This window comes from Simochromis diagramma, unplaced genomic scaffold, assembly GCF_900408965.1.
Source record: "Simochromis diagramma unplaced genomic scaffold, fSimDia1.1 OVJJ01000510.1, whole genome shotgun sequence".
In the NCBI taxonomy this organism is placed as follows: Eukaryota; Metazoa; Chordata; class Actinopteri; order Cichliformes; family Cichlidae; genus Simochromis; species Simochromis diagramma.
In genome coordinates, this window is record NW_024387326.1 from 782,254 (window position 1) to 805,927 (window position 23,674).

The 23,674-nt window shown below is 41.8% G+C and overlaps 1 protein-coding gene across 2 annotated transcripts; it reads right to left on the reverse strand.

Moving 5' to 3' along the window:
- Positions 1–602: 602 nt before the first annotated feature.
- On the reverse strand, positions 603–20,641 carry atp2a1 (ATPase sarcoplasmic/endoplasmic reticulum Ca2+ transporting 1). 2 transcript variants are annotated; one of them, XM_040006135.1, is made up of 25 exons: positions 20,491–20,641; positions 20,262–20,398; positions 19,256–19,273; positions 18,729–18,811; positions 15,638–15,742; positions 13,430–13,568; positions 12,754–12,834; positions 12,574–12,659; positions 9,508–9,663; positions 9,236–9,377; positions 7,899–8,065; positions 7,721–7,809; positions 7,536–7,638; positions 7,313–7,444; positions 6,034–6,159; positions 5,692–5,910; positions 5,461–5,572; positions 5,143–5,366; positions 4,824–5,044; positions 4,503–4,705; positions 4,263–4,348; positions 3,957–4,090; positions 2,616–2,733; positions 2,279–2,396; positions 603–897 (listed from the first exon to the last, which is right to left on the reverse strand). In XM_040006135.1, the coding sequence occupies exons 2-25, from the start codon at positions 20,377–20,379 to the stop codon at positions 887–889; spliced, it is 2,991 nt and encodes a 996-aa protein (XP_039862069.1). In that variant the 5' UTR covers positions 20,380–20,398; positions 20,491–20,641; the 3' UTR covers positions 603–886. The 2 variants fall into 2 exon arrangements, with proteins under 2 accessions (XP_039862069.1, XP_039862070.1); XM_040006136.1 differs by lacking the exon at positions 20,491–20,641 and adding an exon at positions 1,748–1,795 and having other exon boundaries at positions 20,262–20,379.
- Between the last annotated feature and the right edge of the window lie 3,033 nt (positions 20,642–23,674).

Sequence of the window (23,674 nt, forward strand, 5' to 3'; positions counted from 1 at the left end):
GATTTTTAGAAATAAAAGTACAAAATTACAAGAAAACATTGATAGCTCATTGCTCAGACTGTCCTGTAATTATAAATCCGAAATCCATCCATCTTATTCTACTTATTCCGAACTGGGTCGTAGGAACGGCAGCCTAAGCAGAGAAGGCCAGACCTCCCTCTCCCCAGTGACCTCCAGGCTCATCCATTCATTCAGTCCCTATGAAGGGAACCAAATCGAGGACATCAATGTAGCCAGCCCAACATAGGGTTACCGGAGACCATTCCGGTGTAGCTGAAGTGTACTTTGACGGTGGGAGGTCTTTACCAGCAGGAGAAGCTGTAAAACTTGTGAAAATACAGTTAAAAGTCCAGAATTCACACCGTCTTTCACCTTCTCCAAAGCTGTGCTCTAGGCTGGATTGGAGTCATATGGAACCTGAATTCTGCATATTTTGCAGGGGAATGAAGTGGCAGATCTCAGTAAATAATATAGAGGGAGTATTTTTGTAATGATCCAAAGTCTGCTCAAAATGGGTGAAATAGCCCTTTAAAGCCATAATCTTGTGTTGCTCGTCTACTAAGAGTAATATTTCAAAAAAGATGGTATTCAGAAAACTGACGGTTACTTTAATACACATCTTTATTCTTTAAGAATAAAATCAACACAATAGTTTTAATAATTCTTTCACTATATATTATTTTCAGTACATACACAGACAAAAATAGTTTTCAGCTTTTTTTCGGTGTATCATCAGATGGCTTATATGTTTGTATTCGTGCCACTCGGGGTTTTTGATCAAGTGACATGTTGCACGCTCTCATTCAGTTGGAGCGCTCAGCCTTTCTCTCCATCCTCTGTGTCTCGGTGCCTCTCTGCTTCAGCCACTCTCCGCTTCTCTTCACCTCTAGACTTTGCCTGGAGGGACCAAACAAAGGCTTGTTTGGTATAATGTAAAGGCATCGGGGATAAATGGGTGTATTTAAAGTTTTTAAAAAAAGGCCAATGGTTGAAGCTAGCTCGAGGTCAAAAGTTGGACATTGTGAGAAATAAGGCAATTTGCTTTGTTTCCTGGAGTAAACTAATATCCAGCAGTTAACTCTTGCACATATGTTCTGTGGATTAATGGAGACTGTTTAATGGTTTTAAAGAAAAGCTTGTAGTGGGGTCTTTTCTGCTTAAGGGCAAGAAAATTGCTGTCGTAGTTATGTTTAAGTTTGAGTGTAGATGAAATAGGATTGAGCCAGAATTGCTGTTTCTCACGCAAACCGTCTGCCTGTGATCTCTGATGCTGCACATATGTGCACTTAATTTTCTCACAGTGCACTGCTTTATTCCTCAAATATCCAACTTGCTTTTTAGCTTGTGTGTAAGCAATAGCCAAAAACTAACTTTTCTTTTTAAAAATCACAACAACGAGGACTGATCTGAGAAGTATTCAGTATAATGCTTTAATGTTGGCATTATGCTTTACCTTTTTAGCATAAATGCAAAAAACTCTGATTGCAGGAGAATGCACGGTCAGAGCATGCCACATGTGCTAACCTGGATTTTGCTATTTTTTTTTGTGTTAATCTAAAAGCTACTTAAAGCAATACGTTTAGCTTACAGCGACAGCTTCCAGCTGTAAACACAAATCATGCATTAAAATTTGATTTCATGGCAAATGCAGCTTCACTCTGGGTCCACAGACATTAGTCCAGAAAGTCTTTTAAGTCTTGCAAGATGCAGCGTGCTTAAACCTTTAGCTGGAGTCAGAGGGGAGTACCTTGTTTTGTTACAGGGGTATGGAGGAGGAGGGGGGAAGAGGTTTAGGCTGGATTGTCAGAAAGGGAACAGTGAAGAAGGGCATCCAAGGAGAGGAAGATTAGGTAAAAGTCATCAGAGGAAATAGAGATTAGAGGGAAAAGGGTGGGAGACATCGCCATGGATTAAAAAAAAAAAAAAGAGGGAACAGGTTAAATGTTAAAATACATTTAATTGGGAGGAAAATTATTCTGCAACCATCCCTCCTAATTTCACTTTTGTTCATTAAAAAGGGAAAATACAGGAGAATGTAGCTATTCCCAGTTTCTGGCTACAGTGTGTTGCAGCATCATGTTTATGTTTCATTCATAGATTTAATCTGATCTGCAGTAATTAATGTGCAACATGATCATTTTAAAATTACAAACAGCTGTCCCGTGAGACTAATACTGGACATTTCCTGGATCATGAATCATGAATATTTCCAAATATTTGTTACCCTGCATGTAAAGGAGGCAGAAAAATGGAACAGCGTTTGTCAAGCAGGTCTTACCGTCCAGATATGTGCGAGCCACAAATTTAAGAAGCTCATCGAGAAGGATGACTGGGATGGAAAGCTTCAGCACGATCATCCACTGCTCCACGTTCAAGTGAGTGAGCTTGAAGATCATCTGTGAATCAGCAGTGGCATGTTAAAACTACTGAACGCCACTAAGCTGGAGCTTATTTATCTGTCAAACCTGAAATACATGTGTTTCTTCTTCAGTGCTGTAGTTTCTCTCAGTTATATGTGCAACTAGCATTTAAGGAATGAAACTGGGAGAGAGGAAATGTGTGTGTGGAGATATAAATGGAGATGTGTGCTGTGTATTGCATTAGGCCAGACTCACGGGCAGGGGGTCGATGTAGATGATCATGAAGTGAAGGGACATGGAGAGGCTCATGGCAGCCACCAACCAGCCGTTGCTCCAGGGGGGCATGCGCACCAGAGACTGGTTCTCAGACAAGCTGGTGTAGAGGGAGCAGGGACGTGGGGGAGGATAGGAGGAAGGCAGAGCGGATGGGGTACGTTAATGCAGACTGAAAATGTAAAAGGGCGTGAAAAAGTGTATGTGTGGAGGCGACTGCATAGTAATGTGTTTGCAAAGTGCTTCATTGTCTCCTTATTATAACTACGGGAGCTACGACACAGCTTTCATGTTTGGAAAAGGTCAAAATGAATGAAGCCTTTATTTGTCACTTGCAGTTGCCTGCAGCGAAATTGGACCTTTTCCAAAATGAACCCGTCAGCTTCTATTTTTCTTTTTAAAGTGGACCTCATTTGAATTTTACCTCTGTTTGTGACAGTTTAGTCAGTGCTCAATCCTTTAAGAGTAGCTGATGGAAATATTTTTATATACACTAAAAATGGAAAAGAGTTGACTGAAGATTTAATTTGACCTCACTGTCTTTTTTTTTTATATTTGTTTCAGATCATCAAACAAATTTTAATATTATACAAAGATAACCTGAATAAATACTGCAGGACTCCCTTTCCCGCAGTTCTTTAGATGTTGTTCTGGGTCATTATTTCACTCTTGCAGTAATTTTAGTTGGCTGGTCACTCCGGAAAAGGTTCATAATAAATTTTCTTTATTTGTAGATAATGGCACTCACTACTACTCAGCTACCATAAATTATCGTAACTTATTCGGATAGCCACACTGTTTTTATAATTTGGACCAATTTGCACATAATCTGTGCACCACCACGGTGGGTTTAAGCCCAAACAAACAATCCTGACATTTAAAATGATGGTAGTTTGTCAGTTTAATTTTAAGCATCTGTAAATAGGAGATTATATATAATTCAAGAAGAAGAAGAAACTTTTAAGCGCCTTTATTTCCAAGGGGGTTGCCACAGCAGATAACTCTGCTTATTTGATCAGGCAGATTTTTACGTCGGATACCCTCTGAGGGATTTGTATCTTCTCCTGGGATTGAACCGGGGATCTTTTGCTTGTTGGATGAATGAATAGTTAATGCCACATTTTTGTGCTTGAATTAAAACTGAACATCTTCACTTCAATAACATCCAAACTATTTGGTTTGGAATCCACTGTTATGGTTACAAAGGCAAAACTACAAAATGTCCAAACATTTAATGAACTGGTGGCACATTTGACTACATCATAGTTTTCAGGTGGATCCGATGCACCCACAATGCCTTTCGGGTTCACGGTGTAGTCAGACCTGTTCAGAGCGTTGCACATCTCAATGGTGACCAGTACAGACAGAGCCATGGTCATTGGTGGAGCAGACTCAAATACCTCACAGTGGACACCATCAAAGTCCTCGTTGTCCTCACTGCACTGCATGAAGTGAGACTGATGGAGAGAAACAAACATAAATTGCCTTTTTTTAAAACTATTTCGGCAGCGCTTTTGAAAGAGGCTGAGATGGTTCTTTATGTTTGAAAAGATCAGCTGTAATTTTACACCAGGAGTCTCAGGAGTATTTTAGAAGAAAAGTTCTCAAATAAGATGATTTGATACTAACCAGCTGGTGGAAGGTGACCATTGGACCATCATCACTGTACAAGAACCACCAGGCAGCTGCTGCCACTGTTGCAGCTCCAACATAGCCTGGAAGAAGTATTACAAAACATATGCCCATGAAAACTATGAGTCGACATTTAAAGTCTTGAAGATGATTGGTGTGTTATGCCATGTTGCGATAAATCCTTGAAAAACTCTACTGAAGGAAGCTGCTGGTCGTGTCTGCAGTATCAGTATATACCTCCAATGGCCAGATATCTAAAGAAGAGCCAGCCAGAGATGAGGGGCTCTTTGGGGGAGCGGGGGGGTTTGCCCATGATGTCCAGGTCAGGCGGGTTGAAGCCCAGTGCGGTGGCAGGCAGACCGTCAGTCACGAGGTTGACCCAAAGAAGCTGGACGGGGATCAGAGCCTCAGGAAGACCGAGTGCAGCAGTCAGGAAGATACTGAAGAGGTGAAAAAAACAGAAGTCAATCTTTCACCTAGTTTTAAGTTCTTTCTTATGCAGGACAAGAACTCACGTTGAACTTTAAGTGTCAGTTAAGTGAAGTGTAATGCGCTCACCAGACGACCTCGCCCACATTCGAGGAGATGAGGTAGCGGATGAACTGCTTCATGTTGTTGTAAATGGCTCTGCCCTCCTCAACAGCAGACACAATGGAAGAGAAGTTGTCGTCAGCCAGGACCATCTCAGAGGCAGACTTGGCAACGGCAGTGCCAGAGCCCATGGCGATGCCAATCTCCGCCTTCTTCAAGGCGGGGGCATCGTTCACTCCATCACCAGTCTGGGTGATGGGTCGAGGTGAAATGGGAGGAACAGCATGTTAAACTTGTCACATCAAGCACAATAAACTCATCAAAGGTTCATTTCTTTTCTCCTCACCATGGCTGTAATCTCATCAAAGCCTTGTAGGAACTCTACAATCTTAGACTTGTGGGCTGGTTCAACTCTGGCGAAGCAGCAAGCCTTTCGAACGGCCTTCTTCTGGTCATATGGAGCGAGGTCATCAAACTCACGGCCGGTGAAGGCCTTGCCTGTGACATCCTCATCCTCAGTGAAGATGCCAATGCGGCGGCAGATGGCCACAGCCGTACCTTTGTTGTCACCTGGAGTGGTCGGGTTGGGGGACAGAAAAGGTCAATCTTTGCTCGATTTCTTTTAAAATTAGACTGCTGATCTGCATCTGATATGTATACTGACCAGTGATCATGATGACACGGATACCGGCGGCCTTGCACAACTCAATGGAGCTCATGACTTCTTTCCGAGGAGGGTCAAGCATACCAACGCAGCCAACAAAGGTCAGGTCCGTCTGGGGATAAGAAAGAAAGGTTTGAGCTATGTCTGAGCTACAGCTGAGCAAGAAATGAAATGCTCAAGTCTTCCATTAGGGACTACAGTGACTTCATGTTTTTGTTTTCACTCTCCAACCTCGTAGTCTGCAAACTTTGTTGAGTCCTCCAAGTTCATCTCCTCCTTCCTCAGAGGTGTGTCACATGTGGCCAGGGCCAAACAGCGGAGGGTGTCGCGCCCGGTGCCCCATTCCTTGATGACTGACATGATGTGGTCTTTCACCGGGCCAGTCAGCGGTACACGGTTAGTACCCACACGAACATAAGTGCAGCGGTCAATAACTCCCTCTGGAGCACCCTGAAGACAGGAAATGCAATCATTCGTTTGTGATTCTTAAACATCAAATTGTCTCTTTTGGAGCTTTTTCAGAACAACTTTTTCAAGTATTATTTTCATCTTTGGCTCATGTTCCACGCTCACTTTGACAAACATCTTGTTTCCCACAGGTGCTTTGGCCGACTTAGCAGGACAGCAGTAGACTGACATGGACTTTCTGTCTCTGGAGAACTCCAGGGTGAACTCCTTTCTCATCAGATGCTTGATAACCTGTCAGAAAGTGAAGGGAGGAAGGTGAACTGGAGAAACCTCAAACCAGGCCCTGCATATTACACATAAAGATTTTAAATATTGCACCTGCCATACAGTTGTTGCTTTTTGTCTGGCTATCTGGGAGCTTTTATGTATCAGAATATAATAAAAAGTTAACTGGTCCCAATCCTAAAATGATTTAAACTCAACATCAGATGAAAAACGACACAGCGCTTAGTGTCATTATCTGTGTCACTTTTACGTAGTGTCATTATAATAAAACCTAAGCCAAAAATAACTGTGGATACTCTTTTATCCTTTCTGAGGTCTGGACTTCGAATAGATAACTGTAACACCTTGATTCTGTTCTCTTTAAGTCTTTCTCTTGTTGATTTGCTGCAGTGCTTCAGGTCATTGTCCCGTTGCACATCCCAGTCAATCTTTAGCTGTGACATTTGACTTTAGAATACTTTGGTACACAGAACGTTCATGGTCAACTCAGTGACTACAAGGTGCCCAGGTGCTATGCCTGCAAAATGAGCCAAAATCATAACGCCTCCACCATGGTGCTGACAGTTGGTTTGAGGTCTTTGAGCTGATATGCTGTGTTTAGTTTTCAGCAGATGTGATGCTGTGCATTACAGCCAGACTTCTCCACAGTGGTCTCATATGTTCAGAGGACATTGTTTCAGAAGTCCAAATCCACTATTCTCAAGATCATTGCCGATGTGTTTCCTCCTTGAAAATTTGTAAAGACACGCCTCAATGCTCCAAAACTGCCAAAACTGCTGCTTTTAAAGAGGTGCTCACATTTCCTGATGATCAGTTAATCAGGTGCATTTGATTAGCAGCACCTGGCTGTCCCTGACCATCTTGATTCCCATGGAAGCAGTAAGGGTATGCTTAGTTATTCACATACTGCTTCTGCATTTTGGCTGAATTTTTATTATCCTGCTAAGGCCCAGACATCATCATACTTTAAGTTGATATGGGAAACTTGTTAGCTCATTTATGTGTTCATATTTCATTCTGCAACATGGCAAACCAATATATTTAATTTCAATATTGACTCACTTTTTTTTACTTTTAAAGCAAATGTCATGTAGGTTAGTAGGCTGACTGTATAAAGAGTAACTTGCTACATACTGTATCAGATATTTGACAGACTTACGGAACAGCAAGCGTTTGCCCTCTCCACCTTGGACAGGTTGCGCACTTCAGTGTTGAACACATTCATCTTCTCCACCAAACAGCACAGGGCCGTCTCAGTGGCCTCACCCACCTTCTCATAAATGCCCTTGGACTGCATCAACGAGACAAGGAGTTCATTAAAAATTGCTAAGTGCATTTTAATAAGGCTGTTCAGCGGAAGCATAAACTCCTCCTCCACAGACCTCGTTGTAGTCCAGAGAAGAATCATTGCACAGTGCGCAAATAGTTGCCAGCTCAACCAATCCGTCATACTGTCCGCACTTCACAAACGCACCATTCTTTGTTCTGGTCAAAAGAGACACAACTCGTTAGTTTTGTTTGGTTTTTAGGCCGTTTATGGCAGTCGCGTGCTGATTCTGTCTCTTACACTTCTCCCTCAGGGGTGTACTTTGAGCCCGAAATGTCAAACTGACAGAGGGAAACGCTGTCGCCTTCAACTTTATCGATGACGAACATCTGCGTGGAAACATGGCAAAAAACTACATTTTATCAGATCTCCTTTTATTTGAATGAAAACGTGCGAAGGCTTATTTGTGTGTACCCACCTTGGTCACACACATCTGGTTGGTGGTGAGGGTGCCGGTCTTATCGGAGCAGATGACCGAGGTGCAGCCCAGGGTCTCCACAGAAGGCAGGCTTCTGACGATGGCGTTCTTCTTGGCCATACGACGTGTTCCCAGCGCGAGGCAAGTGGTGATGACAGCAGGCAGGCCTGTGACGAGAAGTGGGAGAGCTTAATCAGAGAAGCCCTGAACAAATTGAGCTGCTTTAAAACAAGAACGAGTTGAATGCTGGACAAAACTTGATTGAACTTTAGAGATGAGGACAAATGTTGGATTAAAAAACAGCTGGACTTCAGGGATTCTGCCACTTGGCAGGGTGACAACAGTGGGGGTCCCTGCACAGCCCTTAACACATCAGCTGGACCGCATCCAGAATACTGTGCTCTCCAATGCTACTCCTAAGGGAAGGGCTGGTATGAGTCATTCAGCACTCCGGCACATGGAGGGTGATCTGTGTTCACATTCTTGGCAAAAACAATGGTGTGGTCAAGGTCTGGAGATTGTCCAGTTTAGTGACATTATCGCAGCATCTATGTGTGCATATTATGTTGTTCTTTTGGCATCATCAGGTTGTGCTCTCCAGTTAACTTTGGCACAATTTACAGCTGACTGATGGGGAGAATGTCCCCATCATCAAAATGAGAATGTTCTTGCCTCACAAAGAAGATGGTATATGAAAGTTCAAATGTTTTACTAAGAGCTGAATTCAAGGAGGTTTTGTCTACACAAACTTTAATCTCACATTTTTATTTTCAGTTTAATAAAACTAGTGTGCAAATCAGAGCTGTACTGGTCATCAGCTGCTTTCTGAGGCATACACCTGTTTCTGTCAGTTCTAATCTGGTCCTTAACTTTGAAAACTCAGCTTAAGAGGCTCATGGAGAGTCTCCAAAGCCTTCTGCACTGTCTGCTGGATAGGGAGTGGCAAGAACCGGCAATAGCCAAGGCAGCTTTATTTGGAAGGTTGTTAGTGTCTGATTCAGGGTCCTATTTCCAACCATTAAGACTGAACAACGCACTGGACTTTAAAGGGTTGGTAATTTGGAAATTTCCATCTAACATCTTCATACAATAAAAACTGAACTGAAATGAGCAAACTTGCTCTGAAAACTAATACATACTGATACATACATACGCTACGACGTCTTAATAAGAAGAACATGAATGAAGGTGTCTTATTTATTCCTTTTCATATGCAAAAAAGATTACTTAACAAAAACACTTTTGAACAGACTGGAAGCAGCATCGCAGATGAGCTACATGACGTGAATGTTTCATGTGGTTGAGCAATCAAATTGAAGTTAATCCCGGGGGCTTACCTTCAGGAATAGCAGCCACAGCCAAAGCCACAGCAATCTTGAAATAATAGATAGCGCCGCGGATCCAGGAGCCTCCATGGACGGGGTCATTGAAATGACCGATGTTGATTATCCACACGGCCACACAAATCAGGGAGATGACCTGCAGGACAAGCAGCAATAGGGGGACGTGTATGACATTAGTTGTAATTTTCAGTCTCAAGCCAGCAATATTAAAATGTTTAAGACATGACATGAAATTAACTGTTGCAGACACTGCCCGTCTCACCCACCTTTGAGAGCTGCTCTCCAAACTCGTCCAGTTTCTGCTGCAGAGGGGTCTTCTCCTGCTCGGTGGCAGCCATCTGGTCGCGAATCTTGCCGATCTCGGTAGAGACACCAGTCGCAACAGCAATGCCAACGGCTTTACCGGCAGCAATGTTGGTGCCCTGAACAGAGATTCGAAAGAGAGTGACATGACTACTGGAAAGATGGATGGAAAATCTGGACCTGAAATACACAACTATGAGGCTGCCAGTGAACTCAGAAGTGATGACTGAAGGGTTAAACATAATGAGTGTGGTAACATTTTGTTTTGACACTACTCATCCTCATCATGAGGTCAAATATTTATTCTTTATTATAATTTGGTTTATTAATAACTTCAAAAGTGCAAATGATTTTTTTAACAACCTAAAATGAATTTTGTGTAGTGTTAATTACAAAGGGTACTTATCTTAACACAATCAGTTGGTGAATATATAAACAATACCATATAATTGCTAGCCAACGGCATGCTAATGCTAATGCAGAAATGCCTTAAACCTAGGGGGACTACTATGAGAAAATGGCGCTGCTGCTCACTTGATTGGTGACCTTTGTTAACATTTTCTTGATGAGTTAATGGTCTCAATCTGCGGGTTGCTTGTTCAGTATAATGTAGCAAAGAAAAGTACGGTCCCATTCATAATAAAATAGACAACTAAGCAGGCTATGTTCTTTGTTCCCCACTCAAATCTAACCCTTTGTTATTCTGCATTTAGTTTACCAGATATTCAGCAGAGTGTCCAGCTTTTCTGGTAACTAAATTTACTTTTACTTTTATTTTTATTTTTGTGGGTTTTTTTTTTTCAGTTTGTAAAACTAGCATCCAAATAATTCTAAAAATGATTACCATATCCATGTTGCTAAACAAGCTAGCAGTACACCAGGGGTGGGCAATTCCAGGCCTCGAGGTCCGGTGTCCTGCAGGTTTTAGATCTCACCTTGGGTCAACACACCTGAATCACATGATTAGTTCGTTACCAGGCCTCTGGAGAACTTCAGGACATGTTGAGGAGCTAATTTAGCCATTTAAATCAGCTGTGTTGGTTCAAGGACACGTCTAAAACCTGCAGGGACACCGGCCCTCGAGGCCTGGAGTTGCCCACCCCTGCAGTACACTGTAGCAATGTGTATTTATTGGTTCTACAGTCTCTTATAGATGAGAGTACATCCAATATCGGTAGATAGATATCTATAGAAGCTTCATGACAGCAATTAACAAACCTGCACATGTTTTTTGATTGATGTTCTACATATAATTTTTGATACAACTACTGGCTATGAAGGAAAAATATGTATTTCCCCAGTGATTGCTAGGGTTATGGTTGCGAGCAGATTGCAGTGATTACTTGTAGTTTGCATGGAAGACACCAACTTGTCTGCAAACACTTGCTAACTAGCTGAACGGTAGTGAAACTTGAGAAACTGCAATGCAAATCGGACTATCTGCATTCAAAGTAAATGTTGTACCTCAGTGCTGCAGCCAACATTTTTTGAAAAGGCGCAACTTTTACACTGAAAGCAAATGGTCTCCACTTCTAATTTGTGTTACACTTTTCAGTTTCACTGCCGCTCAGAGTAGAGTCAGTGCAAACTATGAGCCTCTGTAGAAATCTGCTAGTGACCAAGAAGGGAAGGAAGTTACAAGGAAGTTTTGTATGGAGTATTCTCTGACCAGTTTTCACCAATGGGTTTTTGTGACTTTTCTATACTTTTTCCCCATCAAAAAATCAAAATACATTGCACAATACCTTTCAAAGTAAAAAATTGCAAAAAATATGTTTTGATGTAGCAAATATGACGCAAATTAACCTCCTAGGACCTGGCGTCCGCATATGTGGACATCACATTTTGGGTTATTGAGACTAAAATACTCAATTTTGCTCTACATGGGCCTGATATCCACTTACGAGGACATTATACTGCTACTGTTCTATCAAAATTTGAAATGATATCCTCATATGTAGCTCTTATTTTTCTTAAAAACAAAAATAAGGTAAAAAAAAAAAAAGGGATAATTCTTTGTTATTACATTCGTCAGGCCCCAATATGCCCAAATATCAAAGAGAAATTAAAAATGCATGTCGTGGAAGAGTTTGGGTCTTAGGAGGTTAAAATTAATATATACAAATTAATGTTGCATTTAAAAAAATTGCCACAAAGTTAAATAAACACTCAGTTGTGCTGGAAATTTGAATTTTCTGACAATTATTTCAGGGCTCAGGCTTTAAAGGATTAACAATCAATTTCAAGGTAACTGGCCTCAACCTACACATTTTCCTTAGCGGCCAGGAGTTGCTCAGTTTCTAGAGTGGACTCAAGTGACTATGTCCATTTTTTATATATATAGCCAGCATGCTACCAGACTGATATTAGCTTGGTATTTTCTACAATGGCTGTATTTGAACGATTGTTAAATATAGTCTCTGGTAAAGTGTGCTAGCTAAAGTATAGCAGTGTATCAGTTTCTGTCACTTATAGACATGAACCATGTTAGTGAATAAAGAATCTAATGCTACTGTAGTGATGTAATAAAATAACATCTTTACAAAAAGAAAATCTAAAGAAAATGTTTATCTTCCATTTATGATAGAGCAATAGACAGTGATTGGAAATTACCTTAAGTTTGGGACAGTTTTTGATGCAGACACAGTATCAAGACCCCTGCAGGTGTTGAATTAACTGAATCAGCCATTAATTTAATTACGTAGGTTCTTGTTTTTATTCTGAAATGTCAAAACTGGCTCACTAAGTAAGAGTTAATTGCTTAATACTTTTAAGCAGCACAGATCACGAAGTCAGCATGACGGTGATAATGAAGTGCCACCTGTGCTGACATCCAAAATGACGTCCAAAATTTCTCATCATTACACCTCTGGTTTTCCCAACAATGACATGCAAAATGTCTGCTGTAATGGTTATTTTCATGGAATAATGAGGTCGAATTGGAAGTTAAATCAGTCAGCAGGTGGGTTTTGAGACGCCCGATGGAAATATAAAGGTCAAGGAGAGGAGAAAGCAGGAAAAAGACTCACAGAGAACAACATGTTCTTCTTGTCCTGGTTGACGGCTCGGGGGTCTGGGACTGGATCTGTGTGCTTGATCACGCTGACAGACTCACCTGCAGAGATGAGCGGTCAGGGAAGGCGACGGAAATTAGAAAAATTAATTAATTAATTAATTAATTAATTCTTTGTCTGCGACAAAACACATACCGGTAAGAATGGACTGGTCCACACGCAGGGTTGTAGATTTGATGGAGATGATCCTGATATCAGCTGGCACTTTGTCACCAACTAGTGTTCACGTAACAAACACATACACAAAAGCAGGCCCTTCATTAACATTTGTTTCTTTAGTGATTTATTGGTTTGGCAGTATTACAGTGCAAAGACAATCTGACTGCAGTGTTACAGCTGGCTGGAGGAGGTGGGGAGGAAGGGGGGCTGGTTTTAGCACTCTGGATGGATAGTGTTGTTGTTGAAAACCGATACCACAGTAAGAGTCAGAGGGAGAGGGAGACCTTGGGGAGATCATGAAATGAAAAGAACAGGTGTACAGCAAACAGAGGGGAGAGACAGAGGAGTGAGTGCTTATACTCAAGCTTATTCCTTCACTCACCCCCCAACTCCTTTTTCTCTGTCACTGCCTTATAAGGGGCCATGTTGATTTTGAAGGACAGTCTTGTATTCACACACTTGCAAAGTTGAGAAGTTCAGATTTCAAACACTTGAATTTAAATGACACATTACAGACAAGGTTTTGGAATTCGACTAGAACAAGCTTATGTGTAGACTGCTTTGGGGAGTTAATCTCGTCTTAATTCTGATCACATTTATGGATTTTCAGTGGCTGGATGGGCTTTGAATAAATGCAGCAGATAAAGCTTACCAGAGACCTCCACTACATCACCAGGAACGATCTCCCTGGCCTTGATTCTCTGCACGCTCTTCCTGTCTGCCCTATAAACTTTCCCCATTTCAGGCTCGTACTCCTTCAGGGCCTCGATGGCGCTCTCTGCATTGCGCTCCTGTTTCAAATGTGCACACAGAGCAAACACATAATCATTCCGGCTCCTTGATGTTCGAGTCCTTTGCATGATAGTTGTCACATGTGACATGTTAAAGGTCAGTTTTTAGATAGATAAAAAGGCTTTAATCAAAAGATCATTATTTTAAAAAGATGCTCAGTACATTTTTTTAAATGACCTGAATAGAAATGTATTTAAATATAATATATTTTGATAGGATAACAAAAAAAAAAGCTTAACAAAGTCTTCAGGCAAAGTGTCCTTGGCAAGTTGCCCCAATGCATGAATGAAACAGGGTAAGTGTTTGGGTGTGCGTTAGATAATGTGTCCAGAATGGGAAATTGTGGAGTTATTTAGTCAAAGAAGAGCTTGGTGTGCATGTGTCCACATCACCTTGTTGGTACAAAAATACTATTTTATGCCATTGAAACTGCGTTATCATATTTTTTACAGATAAAACTTAAGAAACGGGACCGTATGATGTGTGATGTGTCGGGTTGCTAGTAACAAAGTGACAGTTAAAAATTGGTTCAGCTCTTGAGGTAGGTGCATAACAAAATAAAAAAACATCATCCCTGAAAATGGTCACGTACAAGGACAGGACTGAAAATTATTGTAAAAGCAAAATAAATTTCAAAGAAAAAAATTAAAAGACCTTCGAAAGCACAGAGAACTGTTGCTTTAAAACATTTTAAGAAAGTCTGGCATCTTAGAAGCAAAATATAAATGAGAGGTAGCTCTAAAGCTGGGTAAAAATAAGTGAATGAATTAAAAAAAAATATCCTGTATTTTCTGTATGTGTTTGATTTTATGTACATTCCTAAAGCAAAAGTTGTCTTTGTTGCCTTTGTTGTAGTCCCACATTTTCAGCCCTGGTTTTCCTGTTTCCTGTGCCTGTTATTAAAAGAAACTCACACAGGCGTCAGTGAATTCAAATCCCAAAACTTTTTGGTATGAGGTTACAGTGCTAACTACTGCACCACTGAGCCATAATAAATATTAATGAATGTCACTACATGTTGTAATGTTTGAGGGCAGAATGCACAGATTTTGTTTTATTCTAGGACAACATACTTATAAAAACAAGCGCTTTTAGCCTTTTTTTCATAGTTTTTTTGAGCACCCAAAGTTGCTGTGGCAGATAATCATCAGGCACTGGCATTAGTAATGAGGGATAAGGTTGCTGATACCAGTGACTGACTGATGGTTGAAGGCATTGTTGTCCATTATCATGAGGTTTTCCTGATGTTTGTATTTTATTAAAGTCCATCAGCTTAAATAATCTAATTTAAAGAGAGGTTGTGCAACCATAATTTTGCAGGACTTGTGCTGCAGCAGGTTAAAGTCCTTAAATTCAACATGACGAACAAGAAACGACTGTGAGCTTTTCGAAGTCGTTTCTTGTTCGTCATGTTGAATTATTTCCCAGTAAAAGCAGACGGCACAGAGAAGTCAGACAGCCTGATGTCAGGCTGTGGTTTCTTCCAAGGTTGCCCCCGACTGCCTCAAAGTGTAAAGCCCAACTTATGCCAGCTGCCCTCCCTCTCTCCATTCTCCTCCTCATCCCCCATGTGTGAATCCTTGTGCATAGTTTCCAAATGACTGCCGCAGGGTTGATATGAACCTCTCAACCACACACGCACAAAACGCAAGCCTGCGGTAACGTGATCGTCCCTCTGTATTTTTACTGAGGATTGCAAAGTGTGGATTGTAACGCAGCAGTTTGAACCTTCGAGGCAGGAACGGGACCCGGTCCGTGGCCTCTCTCCACGCGCCCTGTTGGCTTAACCTTTCACCTTTTCACCTCCTGTTTACGTCATGCCTCTCTTTCTGGCTTTGCTTGATCTTTGAGATCTAAGGAGTGTGTGTGCCCTCTGTAAAGGACACAAGGCCTGAGCAGGCCGCCGATGTGCGTGATTTATTGGGCGTGACTGTTTCTAAGTATAAGAGTCTATTTAGGTGTGTGTATGTGGGCAAAAGACAGTATTCAGGAGCAGGTATGTGGCCTTGGGATTGCAGTTGTTTCTGAATATGTGTGTGTGTGTGTGTATTTATGCGCACTCACTGACCTGCCACACTCCAACAACAGCATTCGCGATGAGGATGAGGAGGATGACAAAGGGCTCGACAAAAGCAGTCACAGTTTCTTCTCCTTCCTCAAACCAAGCCAGCACCTGAGACAGTCACACACAGACAGAGTCCAAAGTTGAAGGAGTTGTTGTTTAAAATTAGATGATGAGACACTGAAGTTGTCAAAATGAAACCCTTAAAATTCTAATTATGATGAAATTTCTAAAAAAACAAAAAAACCCCTAAAATTTCCTTGAGGAACAGTTGACTAGCAGATCTTACACTCAAAATCCAGGGATCACAATGGCAGAATAGTAAACTCTCATAATTGACCCTTAAATTACAACAAATATTTAGCATTTGTACTTAATAAATTAGTTAATTGAATCTATTTTTTTTTCTTTCTCAATCACTGTTCAAACATAAATTTTAAAGGAGTGTACAGGAAAGAAGTATCTCCCTTTTTTGCAAAATACATGGGACAATTAACCTACTTCATTATATGGCCCACGCCACAACAAATACAGTGTACTTACAATGTAAGATGGGGAAGTGAATTAATTCCAAAAAACAGTATAATTTCTCCCCACAACGTAGGTACTACTAAAAATTACTTATACATGACTTAAAGTTACTGTCACCATAATAATTTGCAATAACCTGACTTTTTAACCCCCATTTTTAGTGTACCTCTCATTTGTAGGTCAATATAATTATACTGCAATTTCTAAGAAAATATTTAATTACAAGGGAATTACATGCTTAGTCATTGGCCACATTATAATGTGTTACCAAAAATATACAATATCTGTAAAAAACAAACAAACTCTAAGACAGTTTTCTTTTTCTTTTACAGAGGTGCCTGCTCATCACGCCGACACTTTCCTCTCGAGTTAAAATGATACACTGTTACTATCGCTAAGCCCGTGATACAGAAGTGTCTTTACGTTTGTTGTGCACCTGTCGCTCAGGGTGAGAGTATTATCTTTTACTGCTGAGTAGCATAAACATAAACATATATTTGTCACGGCTCGGAGCTATTTCTGCACCGCTGTAGGATCAAATGACATTATTCTTTGTCACCGTTGCGCCGTACGCTATCCTATGTGTGAAGTTCTCCACATGTGACTCTTCTAAACCTATATTCGCGCACGTGTGAGCCCCTGTGAGCCCCTGTGAGCGGGAGCTACACGTTACTGATGCTGGTGTGTTTCGGAAAGGCCTCGTGTTGACACTGACACAGATTAGTTGCAGGCCACCGGAGCCTGGACCCAAGCGGAGAGAAAAGAGTAAAGCCCTCCCATCCTTCCTTTGTAACATTTAGCATTTAGCTCAGCATCACAGTCTTCCTTGTTTTCCATTCGCCTGCTTTTCAGCTCACATGTTTTCTCACCCCCTCTTTTTTTTTTAAAGTAGGCTTGATTGCTTGCTCTCTCCAGTCTGTCTTCACTGTGCTTCTCTTCAAAGACACAATCGATCTCCAGACTGAGCGTCAGGGCCTGTCAACACCTTGCAGTGGTCAAGCATTCCTGTGTGTATGAATAGGATGACCATGTATTTGCAGTATTTAGTGTTCTCTCTTTTAGAAACCATATATGACTCTGAATCTATTGCGCTCATTTGTCATTGTAACAGACAATGCCATTGTGCAATCCAATCCCCAGCCCCCCGCCCTCGTCTCTGTCTCTCACTCTCTCCTGCTGCTGCAAGCAATCCCTCGTTCCTTCCATCCCTGACCTTTGTCTAAGGATATAGTTTCTCGTCCTGGCTTGAGACTTTCTTAAAATAAAGGTCCTGCCATGCACATGCACTGCCACTCTCTTTTCGTCTTTCTCTTGTTCTCTCGCTATTTCACACGCAGCATGTCAGGCCTTCTAAGGCTATAGTGACAGCTGTAGAGGGAGCCCTGAGGGGAGCAATCGAAGATTAAAACAATGTGAAGAACCTAGACGCCTTCATAAAGCTGCACTGGCGAGAGCAACAAGGAGGGGAGAGGGATTCTTCGTGTCAGTGAGAGTGGCACTAAAGGTAATCTAATAACGTGATGATACGAATGATGTTTTGTCAGCTGAAGTGTGTGTGTGTGTGTTTGGTAAAGAGTCAAAAGACATGCAGCCCCAGATCCCAGACAAGCCCCCAATTATGTAAGAACGACGTTCATAAACAGTAACATAAAATTAAGACCTGAAAGGCAACAAAACAGGGGTGTTTAACTTCAGTTGCCACATATTCTTAAGTTTAAATTAGAGGTGGAGTCATCCACATGAGCATGGTTAGCTCTAGCTGCAAAAAAATGTTAACATCTTGATATAACTCTGGGATGTATTCAGCACTGGTAAACGAGAGAAAATGTACCTTAAGGATTGCTATACTGCTACATTCTGTTTCTCACAGTGTAAAGGAAATATGCCCACAAATCTGGCAGAGTTCAAGAATGTTTCAGGCCTTCTCAGGTGTGAGCACCAAACGGACACTCTTGGACTTTTAGTGTTCGGCTTCTGGGAACTGCAGAGCGTTGTAACACAACTCAACACTGACAACTGCTGCTGTAGGACAACGAATGCTAACTAGACTTTCTAACTGCTCAACCTCAGCTTAATGCTAAATAACCCATCAAACACGTGATCTGCCAGATATCTAAAACTTGAATTCCTGGGAGAAAATTTTCATATTTTGAGGCAAATTGGAAAATTATGCAAAAGAGTGAAAAGAAAACTAATTAAACACATGAAGTATAGGAAGAGATTAGAGAATCTACTACATGTGGTGTCCATCACTGAAATTACAAACACAACTTTTACAAGCACTGCTGAGAATATATCCCGTTCATTAATTCATTGTGTTAGCTAGTCTTCGTCTGCTTTTTCCATTTCCTTTTGAATGGATCTGGTGTTAGTAAATGTAAGACAGGGATGGAAGGGGCACCTCTGCACAAATAGAAAAATACATCTTTTCACTACAAGATAATAAAGAATGATTTATGAACTTGTGCAAGCTCCTTGCATTGAACACTTCATGAATATTACATAAGTAGGTGTTTTGCATTGGATAAATAGATGGTCGCACAGGGGGTTGCATCATGAAACTCACAAAAGAGATGCAGGCTGCCAGTAGAAGGATTCTGACCAACAGGTCCTCGAACTGCTCCACCACCAACTCCCAGATACTTTTGCCTGATAAACACATTCAAATAAATAGACATAGCCCATCTATTAAATCAAATTCAATGTTGATACAGTGTTAAGAATTCCTGTTATTATACATGTAAGTCTGATAAACAAACCGGATTAAATGGAAAAGGCAGTGACTGTGATTTAGGTGAAAACACATATTTGATTAATGATGACTGACTCTTTGTTTTAATATCCTCCCACCACTTTGGGCTGCTCCAAAACCAGCAGCAAAGACTGTTGCTGCTTTAGTTTGAGTTCTTTGCACAACAGATGTGGATACAATCCATTAGTTTCTGTAGTGTATATACATCATTGCTATACTGGAGTCAGTAACAAGTGATAAACACACACACAAGGGAGCAGTCATGACAGGAAGTGAGAGGAACAGCTGTACAGGGATGTTAAAGGAAGCATGCAGGTGTGTAATGTTTCGGGTTGGCTCACCTTCCTCTGCTGGCAGCTCTGTTGGTGATGAGAGACAGAGAACATTAGTAAAGCACAACACTTACTACATTCGTTCTGATATTTGCAGAGTGAAACATGCAGCCAGGTCAATCGATTTGACCGTAAAACCATCAAGTACAAAATACACAGTATAAAGGAAGCATTACATTGCACAATTTACACTTTCTTCACCAAACTGAGGCCCTGCTCCAATAATCAATAACACTTTACTCCAAAATGCATTCTCAAAAAACATGATTCCTCTTCATTTTACTGAATGTAGGACTTTTTTTCCCCAGTGAATTAAATGTGAAGCAGAGGTAGGAATATTCATGATTTTCCAGTTCCTGTTATTTGAACCCTTAAGCCAAGCAGTAATGTGGGTACAGTTACATTCATGCCTATGCTTTCCCTGCTGTGATAAGCAAGAAAAAAAGGCCTCTGATGCTTTCTTTATAAAGCTCAATGAGACTGTAAAAACTCAGCGAACTCCATCTGCTGAGACAAAAGTAAATATCTTGACTTTGAGTCAAAAAGGGACTTTTGTGCGCTCAGTTTCAAAATACAAACAAATTACCCTCAATCTAAACTAAAACCAGTAGCAGTTGTCAGGAACTTGACACCCTGAGGCACCTGCTCCACAAACATAACTCCTGCTTTGTGTCAGTCGGATAGTTTCCCTTAATTAGACCAGCATCACAAAGTCACACACAGCTTTGAAACCGACACTGCCGCTACTTGTCCTCCTTCACCTTCCCCTCCCATTTCCCTCAGTGTCTCTACTCCTGCCATTTTATCTTGTTAACCTCCAAGGTACTCCGTATGTATGCCGCCTCTCATTCAAGCTAAATCTGATGCATGTGCTCCTGGACCTTCCCATCATGTCATTCACCATCATTTTCTACTGCTCTTTATTTCCACTCTGTATCAAAGGCTTCATCTAAGTGCTCCATCCATCCATCCATCCATCCATCAAGCCACCCATCCATCTTTTTGTTTCCCTCACCGTTGTAGCCATACTTTTCCAGGCTCTTCTTAACCTGCTCAGGTGACAGCCCGGTGTCCTCAGTGACGCCAAAGTAGGCCAGAACGTCTTCCGACTCTTTGGTGTGTGCGTTCTCCATCCTCACTTAAACGGAGAGGCTTCGAGACAAAAGGGATAGAAAAAAAATGGAGAGAAATTACAGCTGGCCAAACACTGAAACGTAAAACAAATGATGCGGAATTCTACCCACCACTTTCTTGAAGAGTGGGATTAGGATTAAAAACTGGCAACCCCCTGTGCGTTCACACTTGCTCTCTCTTTGCCCCCTCTCTCTCTCTCTCTCTCTCTGGGCTGTTGCTCTCCTCTAGGAGCCCTGGACCGACAGAAAGTGCAACCCTGCAAACTGTCCTCAAAAGTTTTATAGCGATGAAAAAGTTGCCCCATTGGTGCTTGTCCACCATGCACCCCCCTCTCATTGGATGAGAACGTCACAAATAGGTGGGCATGGATGGCCCCCGTGGTAAAGAATAGGCAGGGGGGGGGGGGGGGGGGAGGTGGAGGGGCTAGAGGGCAGCAACTGCAGAGGGGTTCCAGCATGCTGGAAATAAGATGTGCATAAGAGAACGTGCATGGTTAGCATGGAGAGGCAACATAAAGACTGTCTGAATGGACACTGGTGGGCACGTGTATGTCCACATGTCTGTAGACACAGGTGGACACTTGTTCACTCAGTGAATGAACAAAGAAACGTAAAAGACACTGAGAGATGTCGACTTTTCAGCAGTGGAAACATATTTTGAGTACCTGATTTTTAAGCAGTTCCCAACTTTCAGATTTGGACTGCTTGGAGGCCCCTTGCCTTTTTTAATTTGTGTTGAAAATTTTCATCTTCTTAAACTTCTCAGCTGAGAAATTATTAAGTGGAGGAGATGAGACTGAAAACTAAAACTGAATGGTCATGCATCCCACCCTTCAAATAAAGCCCACACTTTGATCCAGGCACGTGTACGTCTTCTACCAGCACGAGATCACCTAAAGAAAACTGATGCAAAGCAGTAAAATATCCAGTGGTTTGATGAATCAGAATCTTAGGTTGCTGATGTTCATGTTCTGTGTTAATACAGAGGTGCACCTGTTGATACATTTAATTAATTATTTAATCAATTGTGGCTTTTCAATATGCCTACTCTGCACTATTTTCAATTAAATATAAGTTTCTACAGTTTGGTAATTAATATATTTTTATTGTCATTTTACACAGCCAACATTTTTTTTAAACTGGGCTAGATAATAAAGTTAAACCCATGTGTTTATGGAGAGTGTCACCTTTTCTTTTACTTTTACCTCTGTAAGGTAATCTAGGTGTGATTGAAGTGAAAACCTTCAACTTTAATTCAAGGGTTTTAACAAAATACGACATTTACTTAGGAGTTATGGCCACTTTGGTACACAGTACACAGTTTACTATTATCAGAGGCTCAAAGGAAACTGCTGCTGTACTGCTGTTACATGTAACATTTTAATGAATTAAAATGTTTTACATGAAATGAATTGATATTTTATTAACTGTGTATATATTTAACTATTATTTCCATTTGTAATTAACTGATGATACATTTAATTAATTATTTAATCAGATGTTTATTTCATTTCGCTGTTGTAATAATATGAATTTTAAAAATGTGGGACTAATGAAGGTTATCTTGTCTTGTCTTGAGCAGTTATGACAACTCAAGTGGAGCAATTTGAAAAAACTCCTTGAATGCAGTGAAGATTAATTCTTTTTTAATAAAACAAATGTACTTGTGGACGGACTCAGAAAGCAGAGGAATGACTTTTATAGTTTTATGATGAATTTCCATCCCTCCCTCCCTCCCTCCCCTCCATGCATCCATCCATCCATGCATCCATCCATGCATCCCTCCCTCCCTCCATCCATCTATCCATCCATCCATCCATGCATCCATGCATCCATGCATCCATCCATGCATCCCTCCCTCCCTCCCTCCATCCATCTATCCATCCATGCATCCATCCATCCATGCATCCATCCATCCCTCCCTCCCCTCCCTCCCTCCATCCATCTATCCATCCATCCATCTATGCATCCCTCCCTCCCTCCCTCCCTCCATCCATCCATCTATCCATCCATGCATCCATCCATCCATGCATCCATCCATCCCTCCCTCCCTCCCTCCATCCATCCATCCATCCATCCATCCATCCATACATCCATCCATCCATCCCTCCCTCCATCTATCCATCCATCCATCCTCCCTCCCTCCCTCCATCCATCCATCCATCCATCCAATCCCTCCCTCCCTCCCATCCATCTATCCATCCATGCATCCATCCATCCATGCATCCATCCATCCCTCCATCATCCATCCATCCATCCATCCATCCATCCCTCCCTCACTCCCTCCATCTATCCATCCATCCCTCCCTCCCTCCATCCATCCATCCATCCATCCCTCCCTCCCTCCATCTATCCATCCATCCATCCATCCATCCATCCATCCCCCTCCCTCCATCCATCCATCCATCCATCCCTCCATCCCTCACTCCCTCCATCATCCATCCCTCCCTCCCTCCCTCCCTCCCTCCATCCATCCATCCATCCATCCATCCATCCCATCCATCCATCCCTCCCTCCCTCCACTCCCTCCATCTATCCATCCATCCCTCCCTCCCTCCATCCATCCATCCATCCATCCATCCCTCCCTCCCTCCATCCATCCATCCATCCATCCCTCCCTCCCTCCCTCCCTCCCTCCCTCCCTCCATCCCTCCATCCCTCCATCCATCCATCCATCCATCCATCCATCTAAGTGCTTTTCCAATTCAGAGTTGCAGTGGGCGCTGGAGCCTATCCCAGCTGTTATAGGGCGAGAGCTGGGATACACCCTAGGCAGCACGGCAGTCTATTACAGGTGACTCCACTTTATATTTTTAAATCTATTGTAATGTTTCACTATGTATCACCCCATTCTCCACCTTCCCTCCTGTCGTATTACAGCACTCCGAACCACAGAGCACGACACAGGGGCTTGTTTTTGGTTTATGTGTGAGGTCAGAAATGGTCATTCTAGGGGGGGCAGGTGCCATATTTGAGTCCAGTGCTCAGTTCTTATAATACATCCACGGTCCCAACTGGTCTGGTCTCGGTTACCTTGTCGTCACATATATCACATGACAAAGCAACAGGTGTGAAAATGCATGTGCATGCCCATGCTGAAAACATAATGCACGGCCAAGTGTAAACAGACGGGAACCCTGCTGGGACCTGTTATCAGCTGCAAATTGACTTACAAGTCTTTAAAACCAGCAATGGCAAAAAAAAAAATGTTTTGGCAATTAGAGGCTGCAGAAATAACCTGTTAACACACCACGGGCTTCATGTTTCTTTTTAGGCCGATACGACCAGGCTTTTA